This window comes from Haemaphysalis longicornis, unplaced genomic scaffold, assembly GCF_048455015.1.
Source record: "Haemaphysalis longicornis isolate Haplotype H1 unplaced genomic scaffold, Haemaphysalis longicornis Haplotype H1 scaffold_6, whole genome shotgun sequence".
Lineage (NCBI taxonomy): Eukaryota > Metazoa > Arthropoda > Arachnida > Ixodida > Ixodidae > Haemaphysalis > Haemaphysalis longicornis.
Genome location: NW_027526407.1, coordinates 155,710,577 through 155,721,095, shown reverse-complemented (window position 1 = coordinate 155,721,095; position 10,519 = coordinate 155,710,577). Strand labels below are relative to the sequence as shown.

The 10,519-nt window shown below is 54.8% G+C and overlaps 1 protein-coding gene across 1 annotated transcript; it reads right to left on the bottom strand.

The window, feature by feature from the left end:
- Positions 1-5,049: 5,049 nt before the first annotated feature.
- LOC144142007 (vacuolar protein sorting-associated protein 4B-like) lies at positions 5,050-9,940 on the bottom strand. Its single transcript, XM_077673437.1, has 2 exons — positions 9,697-9,940; positions 5,050-6,735 (listed from the first exon to the last, which is right to left on the bottom strand). The coding sequence occupies exons 1-2, from the start codon at positions 9,873-9,875 to the stop codon at positions 5,646-5,648; spliced, it is 1,269 nt and encodes a 422-aa protein (XP_077529563.1). The 5' UTR covers positions 9,876-9,940; the 3' UTR covers positions 5,050-5,645.
- Positions 9,941-10,519: the final 579 nt, after the last annotated feature.

The window sequence follows — 10,519 nt, the reverse complement described above, 5'->3', positions numbered from 1 at the left end:
CGTTCGATCCGATAGCCGAGCAGGCTCACCTGAGCGCTGCATATTTGCGCCTTGGCAGGATTGATGGTGATGCCAGCCGCCCGGAGTTTTCCTAGGACGTCTTTCAGGTGGCAGAGGTGCTCTTCGAAGGTTCGGGAGTAGACGACGATGTCGTCTAAATAGGCGAGGGCGTGCTGCCACTTTGCCTCACCGAGCACCCGGTCGATCAAGCGTTGGAATGTGCTGGGACTCCCGCACAAACCGAAGGGCATGCGTACGAACTCGTACAGCCCCCGATGGCAAGTGAACGCAGTCTTGCATTCATCGCCGGGACGCATCTCGACCTGAAGGTACCCCTTGCTGGCGTCCAGTATAGAGAAATACTTCGCGCCACCAAGATTCGCGACGATCTCGCCTACGCTCGGGAAGGGGTACGCATCCTTTTTCGTGACCGCATTCAGCCGCCGGTAGTCCACGCATAAACGCCAACTACCGTCTTTCTTTCGAACGAGCACCACTGGGAACCCCCAAGGACTCGTCGAGCGGCGGATAATGCCTGCTTTCAGCAGTTCCTCTAGCGCCTCATCAGTTGCCTGCCGTTTAGCGGGGCTGACGGGACGGGGGTTGCATTTCCATGGTTGAGCATCGCCGGTGTCTATGCAGTGCTGCACCAACTTGCTGCAGCCTGCTTGCTCAGTGAATATCTCGCCGAAGTCGCCTAACAACGACAAGACGCGGTCACGCTGCGCCGCTGTCAGCTCGCTAGCGTCTGCTAGGAGCGCGCGCAATTTCTCGTCCCGGCCACGGGATGGAGAGCGTGCGGCGCAGGAGAAATCAGCCGCGGCGGCAACAACGACCGGGCTCCGGGGTTGCTGCGCGCGCCGGCTACCGGCTGCGCCAGAAACGACTGCTTCTCTCGGCGCGGGGGAGTGGGACGTTTCGGCCGCCTGCATGATCAGCGGTCTCGCTGCAAACGGCGGCTCGGCGAACGATTTGAGCGGCGAAAGCGGGTTCTCCCGATTGCCTCCGTTGCCCGTGTCGACGACAGGCCCAGTCTTGGGCATGAAGTCTCTCCCCATCTGCTCGCATAGCGGCCTCGCTGCGAGCGGCTGGAGAGTTACCTGCTTGACGCCGACGGGGCTCTGCTGAAGTACGTGCCCGGCAAAAACGACTCTGACGAGTGTTTTAAGGCCGTGATCCCGCGCAAGCTCAGGTGTGCTGTTTTGCAGCACTACCACGACGCAGACGGTCACGGTAGCGCGCCAAAGACATGGCGGAAGCTTTGTCGGTATGCTACCTGGCCCGGCATGAAGGCACAAGTATGTAGTTACGTACGCACATGCCACGTCTGCCAAGAGCGCAAACCGCGAGGCGGTAAGGCGCCGGGCTTGCTACAGCCTATCGTGAGCACAAAGCCTTGGGAGATCCTGGCGTGCGATCTGATGGGCCCGCTGCCGCGCAGCAAGAGAGGGTACAAGTTCGTACTCGTGGTGACATGCCACTTCAGTGGGATCGCTGAACTCTATCCTGTGCGCAAAGCGACAGCACAGGAGATCCTGCAAAAGCTGTCCGAAGTGTTCTGTCGCTACGGATTCCCGGAGCGGCTGATTACCGACAACGCCACGTATTTCACATCAAGACTGTTTCGTGAAGCGTGTGCGGCCATGGGTGTCAGGCAGCAAACAACATCGTGCTATCATCCCCAGTCGAACGTGACGGAGCGCCGCAATCGTGACGTGAAGCCACTGCTCGGAGCATATGCCAGACGGCAAAAAGACTGGGACGAGCACTTGAGCTCAATCTCCTTCGCTCTGCGCACAAGCGTGAATCGCTGTACGGGTTTCACGCCAGCGTTCCTGATGTTCGGCAGAGAGCTGAACACGCCGACGGATACAGTTCTGGCCCGACGGCCGAACGGAGTCCCCGCGAAAGCAGCAGACGCGGCTTACGCACGGCGCTTGCGCGAGCGGTTGGCGGACGCCATCAAGGAGGCAAACCGCAGTCGCGGTAAAGCCAGGGCCGACCAGAAGGCGGCCTATGACCGAGCTCATCGAGACGTGGCGTACCAGCCGGGCGACACTGTCTTGAAACGGAACCACGCGCTAAGCGACGCTAGCGCGGGTTTCGCGGCCGGTCTCGCACCCCGATGGGTCGGACCGTTCGTGGTCGCCGAGAAGTTCTCGCGGCTAAATTACAAGCTGAGAGACCCGATTTCGGGTCGAATCAGCGGCCCCATTCACGTGGGCGAGCTGAAGCAGTACTTCCGGAGGGAAGCTACTGCCGACGCTCCAACCTCGGGCGCGCGAGACCGCCAGCTCGAGGGAGGCGCGGAGGGAAGACTCCCGACGCACCGCTACAACACCCGCAATCGGCGAGTCCGCTGACCGGGTGGGCCACCATCTCCTGAGGGTTCAAGCCCGCACGCCCAGGGTCCACGACGTCAGCACGCCAGGCCTGCTGCGAGCCAGCCAGCCGCTACCCTGGGGGAACGAGAGCCGAGCGGCTGTTTACGCCGAAACAGCACCCTGCCGCCCGTACAGCGAGCGAGCTGCGCGGCGGGCCGGCTCCTGCGGTCAGCTGATCGCGCCCCGGCCCCTGTTGGCGGAGGCGCCCGCCGGAGGTGTGCCGAGCGGCAGCCATCGCCGGCGCTTGGCTAGCCAGCCACCTGGGAGGCAGCACCACAACGCGGCCTCCTGCCCGGGTCCAGTCGGCTGGGATCGTCACCTCTGACCCGCAAGCAGTGAAAGCCGCCGGCGGTGCGGCAACCAAACGCACCGTCGGCGCGGGGCGAACCGCTGCGGCTGGTGGCCGCCTGGGAGCAGCCTGCTGCCCGGGCCCTGTCTTCATACGGCCAGCCTACTTCGCCGGCGGGGCCTGCGGACCATGGGCCGGCGGACAGCGCACGCGGCCGGCTTTGAGTGCAGACGGACGAAGCGGGTCAATCGGCGGATTGTGGCGAACTATGTGTGCTATGTGGCGGCGACGTGCGGTGCAATGTGGACTGAAGCGCAGTTGCGCAGGTGCGGCGTTGGACTGCTTGAACCCCGAGGAGTGGACGATGCAGCCAGCGCAACAAGCGGTGAGACCACCGCCGGCCAGAACCCTCGGGTCCGAGGGGCTTCGTTCAAAGGGGGGAGGGATGTGGGAAACCCAGAGTCCTGGCGCGTTCCCCATTCCTCGCCGCGGCCGCCGAGGCGAGGGGGGAAGACTCCTTCTCTCCCCTCGGCAGATGCGTCGCTCGCGCCGCGCCGCTGGCGTGTCGTGGCGCGGCGATCGTTGTCACGTGACCGGTTCTTCGGGGCCCCGGTGGGCCGGTCTCGGCGCGCGGAACGAAGGAAGACAGAGGAAGAGCCTCTTGGGGTTCCAGCGGTCAACGAGGAGAGACGTGAGTACCGGAGATCCGGCTTCCCCACCTTCCTTTGTCTACCCCCTTGCGCCTGCCTCCTGATCCTCGCCGGACGGCTGGGTGCTACGTGATTTGGTGGCACGCCAATAAACGAGAGTTTGGCCGTTCGTTGTGTTTGTGTGTTCCTTGCTGCTCTCTACCGCTACGCCGGACGGCGGTCCGTGGCGGAGTTCAGCCGAGCTAGCCTTGCGGCCGGAACCCTGGTCCCCACAAGGGTCAGCGGGCTATTCTTAGCTTTCCTGGTTGTCTAGGATTAGCTTGATTATCATGCTTCCCTCTGCTTCATTCACACACACACGGTATACGCATCATGTGACACATGTATATTTATCCAGCGGCTCCGGCGCAGCGTCACCAATCGCCACAGAGCTAAGCTGGCTCCACAGGCCACGGCCGGACTCGACTCTCCTCCCGCGCTCTCGACTCTCCTCCCGCGGAGCGCGGGAGGAGGAGAGTCGAGTCCGGCCGTGCACAGGCGCACGCCGCTGTTGCTGCGACGCACGAGCCATCGGTTCCACACCCGACCACCCCTCGCATGATCATCGAGTGGACTGGGCCGCTACGTGCGGAACGGAGGTCGGCGAAAACGCTGGGCGCGTGGGGTGTGTGAGAGACGCCTGGCAGCGAGCAACGTTCTGTGCGTCGTGTGATGTCACCTCGCGCATGCGCAGCACGGCTTTCCAGGAGCCGCGCGGAACTGCTCAACTCAGCCAGTGAAGCTCCTCGGTTGTCTGTCTGTCACAACAACAAGGGAAATAGGCTCGAGGTTTGCGCGGCCCATCATTTAAACGAGTGCTCAGCCACGCCCACATTTGGCCGAGGGCGGACAACCTGCGCCCTGTAGGCTAGGTGGCTTCATCGTGGGTGATATCTTGGCCCTATGAACCCGTAATCACGTTTGTACCAGGTGAAATAAAATATCGTGGTAACCCTAACAGAGCCACTTACTTTTTTCACAAACGTGATAGATACTTGGCCAGCTTTCCGTCGGTACGTATGATCTCACTTCCTGGGTTCGCCAACTGATGTCGAATATTTTTCCTCACCAGTTTCTGACTCACCTCCACAGGGCCAAAATGTATCATACGTTGGAGGATTTAAACCCGCCGAGTAGCTATTGCACTGCACGCGTCGACGTGCAGCCGCTTTAACCGTACTCACACGGTTTAATGCCATTTTTAACGCGTCCTCGCAAAGGTGGTGTCTACTGTTTCGTCCTGAGACTTTTATGTGCGTTGATGCTTGTCCAGTCAATTCCGCGTTGCCGTCGCCCTCTTTTGGCTCAGAAATATTTTCAGAGTTTATGTCCTCCTCTTGCTTCTGCTCAATTAATTCCACACAGCACGTCATCCGCGTTGATGCTTGTCCAGTCAATTCCACGTTGCCGTCGCCCTCTTTTGGCTCAGAAATATTTTCAGAGTTTATGTCCTCCTCTTGCTTCTGCTCAATTAATTCCACACAGCACGTCATCCGAGTCACCGCACTCAAAGCTTAACGGTGCAAATTAATACCCGCCTTCACTCCGCCAATCCGTTAAAATTGGGGGTATCCTGTACAAATAATTTTTGGACAGCCTCGTGTGCTGTACAAACAGCACGCGAGGCGTCTCGGGCGTAGCCAGCACTGAGTGGATGTTCTGCCAGCTCGCAGAGAGTGACGCGTTTATTCGAATGATGCGTATACAACTAGTTTTGGGCAATCCCAACACCAGTGATTCTCATTCGCTCGGAAACTTAAGGATAGGCTTTTCAGCAATACGTTAAGCGTTTGATTAAAGGTTTGAGGCCCGACTCGAAATTCCCGGTTACGTATAACATATCGTATTCGAGCCTAATGAAAAATTACGTGATTTATTTACATGTGCGAACAGGATGTACCTGCAGGAGTGCGCGAAATCGCTGTTTGTTTGTTATGACAATTTGTAATCTTTGAACACGAACACAAAGGAAAACATTGTTGCCCTTAAGCATTTAAGTTAATATAATACTTGTTCTCACGTGCCCTGACGTCAATGCGCTGAATATTTGAATAATTGAAATCACAAGTAAATTTTCCTACTTCAGAGACGCCGTAGCCCTAAGTCTCTACCATACGACACTGTTTTATAGATAATAAGAAATAAACTAGCCTATTTACGTTTTTACGCACCATAAACTGAAAAACAACATCGGTAATTCAACAAACAAACAAAACCTAAAGAGGGAAGAACCCCATCGCGAAATATCCCGTGTGTTCTAGCTACCGATATGCCAACATAGAGTCACGATATATTGCAGTTCCTCAGCGAAGATCTCGATATAGCCCTCATGCCAGCCGGCTGGGGTGGGGATCGTAGTCGCGTGTTTTTGGCGAGCACTTTGCACATGTCCCCAATAGCCTTCTGCAGCTCGGCATCGACGGGAAGCTTTGGCGAGGTCCTCGGGGCTCGAGGATCTTCTACCTCGTCGTCTATTTGGGACAGTGGTGTCAGTTCCTCGTCCACGTCCTCCGTGGAGTAACAGCAGCTCGCCTGCATCAAGCCGGACAGCCCGTTGAGTTCGACGAAGCGTTCGTCCAGCCTCTTCCGTTTGTCCGCTTGCCAGAACGGACTGCGGAGGCACATGGTCAGTTCGGTGCTGGTGAAGCCTTCGGTGGCGTCCGCAATGTCCGCCAGGGAAAGCGAGGCGGCGTAGCCGTCCGAGCCGCTGAGCAGGTGCTGCGTGATGTGGGCGCGGCAGGTGCGGTCTGGCAGCGGGACGTACACCCTCCTCTGGAACAGCGTCTGCAGGCTCGACGACAGGAGCCAGGGGCTGTTGGTGACACCGATGACGTACCTGCACGGGACGCCGTCCCAGTCCAGGACCTCCCGGATGCACTCGCAGAAGACGTCCAGCGCGTCTGCCGTCGAGTTGCAGAGCTCGTCCACCCGGTCCAGGATCACCACCGTGGGCACGACGGCACGCGAGGCGTCGAACACCGCCCGGGTTGCGGCGGCGAGCTGCTGCTTGGGCTTGCGGAGAAACTCGGGCACGCACACGTACGACACGGAGCAGACGCGGATGCCGGCGCTCAGCGCCCGCGCGAGGCTGTGCCTGCCCGTGGCTGCGGGGCCGGACAGCAGCACGGTCTTCCAGGAGTCCGGCTTGGCCCGCAGCGAGGGCAAGCCGGCGTCGCCGCCGAGACTCGGGATCTGCATGAGCTGGAACAGCTGCCGAAGCACGCCGGGGAAGCCGACGTCGACGCAGCGGCCGCAGTGGCGACCCGTGACGACGACGCCCTCGATCTCGCACACGTAGCGCTTGTCCGCCGTGCGCAAGTTGCCGCTGGGCAGCGAGATGTTCTCCCAGGCCTCAGGCGAGTCCACCTGGGGCCTGCGCGGTGACCACCGAAAGGCGCGACATTTGAATATGTAGTCCGCATGTTGGAGTTAGCACCAAGCCTGCGGTAAAAACAATTCGGCTGAATCTAGCAGTACATTTACGCACGGGGGATTGCAAAGGGTAAGAATATGCCTAATGTTTTCTCTGTGCTCAACAATGTTGTCAATTTATTTATTGATTGATTTATTCATTCATTCATTCATCCACATTCATTTATTCATTGTTCCATTGATTGATTCATTGATTGTAGGGTTTAACGAGCCGACGCAACGCAGGCGATGAGGCGCGCCGTACTGGAGGACTGGACCACCTGGGGATCTTTAACGTGAGCCGAAATCTCGTATACACGGGCGTTTTTGCTTTTCGCCTCAATCAGAAAAGCGGCCGCCGCGGCGGGGAATCGCACCCGTATCTTCGTGCTCACCAGCACAACGCCTTATCCACTGAGCCACCGCGGCGGGTCAATGTTGTCAAGTATGAAGTATGGTACCAGATTTAGGAATTCTGGAAAGGATCTGCGAATGTAAACTTCTCGTTTCATAACTTTTAAATCTTGTAAAAGAGGCCTCGGCGGTGGCGAGGAGCAAAACTCTTGGTTTACGCCATCGGAAACGGCCTGGTGGATCCTACAAATGTACAGAGTTTCTGCAACTCTACGGTGCGAAACACTTCTGGGAACGCTTTGACTGGGTTGTGTATCTGTAAGGAAGCAATTTTTTTTTAAAGAAAAACCACCATAAAATTAAGGACACCAGGTGTGGACGCAGAGAATGGGGTTCGTGCATTCGCAGTAAACCACGTGCACAGCAAGCGGGCACGCATTAAAAAACATGCGTCGTGGTGGGACTCGAACCCGGATCCCTCGAGTTGCGCGTCCCATGACTTGGTAACTGGTCTACCGGGGAGGCTTATTCTGCGCCGCTTTCTGGAGCGGTAATCCAATCTCAAACATGAACCGGGTAACCCAAGCCGAAATAACTAAACACAGATGAAACATGAGTTTTACGGGCGCGTATAATTGCTGCGGACTTGAACGTCATTATCTTGTTCTAGATAACGACGCGACGAATGGGCTGTTTGACTTCGTAATTTGAGAAAAAACATCAGTGGGCATTCTCTCTATGCCGACCGGAACGCGTCTAGTTATTTTCTTTCATGTTTTGGCGTAACGGTTTCGTAAGTTTTTTTTCATCCTGCACTTGCAATGAAGCCTTGGAAGCCTGTAACACATGCCAAACGCACTTTTTAATGTCCAAATGATGTACTCATTCAAATACAAATCTCGGACGTTTTAGCAGCGAAAGCTACGCCTGGGCTAGGCGCACCATATGCAGTGAAGGACTCCGGATTAACGTTGACCGGCTAGGAAATCCGCACGTGCGCCTATCCGCTCTTTCCAGTACCTACAGGTGGCGCTGCGAAAAACGGTAATGGTGGACGAGACGGGGATCCGGCCATAGAGTTCCTTAGAATAACACACTAGAGTGGAATGAGGCGCTAGCGTCTATGCGGCTCACATCAATGTGGTCAATGTAGTCATTGGCCACCAGTACATCATGCTCTCGTCTTACTTTCATCATTGCCTTGGATTGAAATGCTTTAGTGGCCGTATATTCGAACACAATGCCACAAAAAAACACAAAGTGAAAAATAAACGGGGTGTTTTGAAGCTTAGTAAACAAGAAGTAAAGCGTACTTTTGCAAGAGCGGTTGTATCTACTATTGGAGTTTCCAAGCTTGCAGTTTACAACAATGTTGCTTTTTTTATAGAAACTCATTACAGATCTATTTTATTATTTGAACCATTATTTCACATAATAAGTTGTTTGAAGAGCTTGGCAATGCTTTTGAGCGCGACTATGAAAAGTTCGCCTACGTGGCAAACCAGTGAACCGACCGTCAGCTACAATTTAACAAAACTTGTTCATGAGCGAGTTGGTTCGTACTTTAAGAAAACAGAAAACGTGGCGTTAAAGTGTCGCGAACGAAGGGAAGATAGGACAGATACAGGCACCCGCATCTGTGGTATCTTTTCTTCGTCGAAGAACGTTTTGTTTCTTTTTTTTTCGTCAGCTAGAACTTTCGTCGCGGCATATTACCCGCTCAGTCATACGTCCTTCGACTGCCGCATGACCAACGCCAGGTGCGATCACTCACTGCCGACCTTTTCACCAAACACGGCTACCACAGAAAAGGGAGGATTTTGGCTCCCTCGTAGCTCGTAGACGTGTTAATGCATAGTGAAGACAGGAAATCCCAAAAACTGCTTAAGTATCCAATTGCCATGCCAAGCCCAACCCCACAACCGGGGGTCTTCCCATAAACCCCCACGACGACATAGATTACCAGGGGAAGTTTCCTCTCTGGTATACTTACTAAGAAACTCTATGGATCCGGCCCTTGCAGGAACGTCCCGCCAAAATCTGTATAGCGGCCTCAAAGCCCGTAGGTCTGCTAGAAACAATTACCTTGTTTAAAAATAAACACAGGCACACGTTGCTGAATCCGAAACAACATTAGGTTAGTCTTGGAGTGTTTGGTGCGGCGTAAAAGCCGCGTGCGACGCAATCCGCTGTGCACAGCTGACTCTGCACGGGAGTGGTTTTAGAACAAATAACGCAGTTTTCTACTGTGAAATAAGCCCTTGAAGGGTGAGTTCAGCATTACTGATGCCTAGCATTCTGGTTTCGTTTCTGCTTCATTCAGGCGAACCTTAACAGGAAACCTGTATGTAGCGATATCCTGTGTGGAACGAAAAATTGCGAGATTTTGTCAACTTCGTTACGTCCAGGTTTAACTGTATTTCTTCAAAGTTTTCGATACATTTCTTCTCATTGCTATCCCCACAAAGCAGTGCCTCGAATAAATCCAACTTTTGCGGTCCCACGTCTGCGTTCCCAACTTTGGCGTTCCCACCCCTCCAATCAGAGCAGGCGGTCGGGCCCAGCTCACCGGAGAGTCCTGAGCTTGGCGGCGTAGTTGCGTATCCGTCGCAGGATGACCTCCAGGGCGTTCTCCAGGTGAACGGCGGCCTGTGTGTAGTGGGCCAGCGCCGTGACGTGGTCCTGGGACGCGATCTCCAGGAAGGCCCCGCGCTCGGCGTGGCGGCGGGCCTGGTGGACGAGCAGCATCTTTGCGCTGATTCGGGAATTTCGGGGGCACCGCGGAGGGGTGGAATTTTGGCTGTTGCTCTTGTCGTTCCTCTATCGTTGGCGCGTACCCATTCGGGCAAACATCAGTGCTTCAAGAAGGGGGCAAAAAGTATCCCATCTAATTGCGGCGCTCCGTACAAAGATAATTAATTGAGGTGTTTGAAGGGAATTCTATTAATTTGATGTATTCAGGCTTCTGCATTCGCCCAGAGGGCATTTTTTTATGGGCTGCATAGAACAGTCAGTTAAAAAAACACAAGCGTCAATCTCCAGTTGAGGAAAAATAATATAACCATCAAGTAAAAAGAAAAACAAAAGAATACAAAAATTCGATGTCGCCGATATAACTTTTCGTAAGAAAAAGCTAAGACATGTCATGAAAGATCCCTGCCAGGAGAATTCTAGCACAGAAAAGGACGATGAATACAGAAGAAAGGAAGAAACAACCAACAGGTGAAAATAAAGACAAAATAGTCAAGAAGAAAGGACGAAAAAAAACGAATATCATGTCAAATAAGCCTCAGGAGTCATATCACTGCACTGTAGATATAGACAATAAAAAAATACAGGACAAATCAAGCAATACTCCAAGCAATACACTTGGACGGCAAGTCAAGTAATAC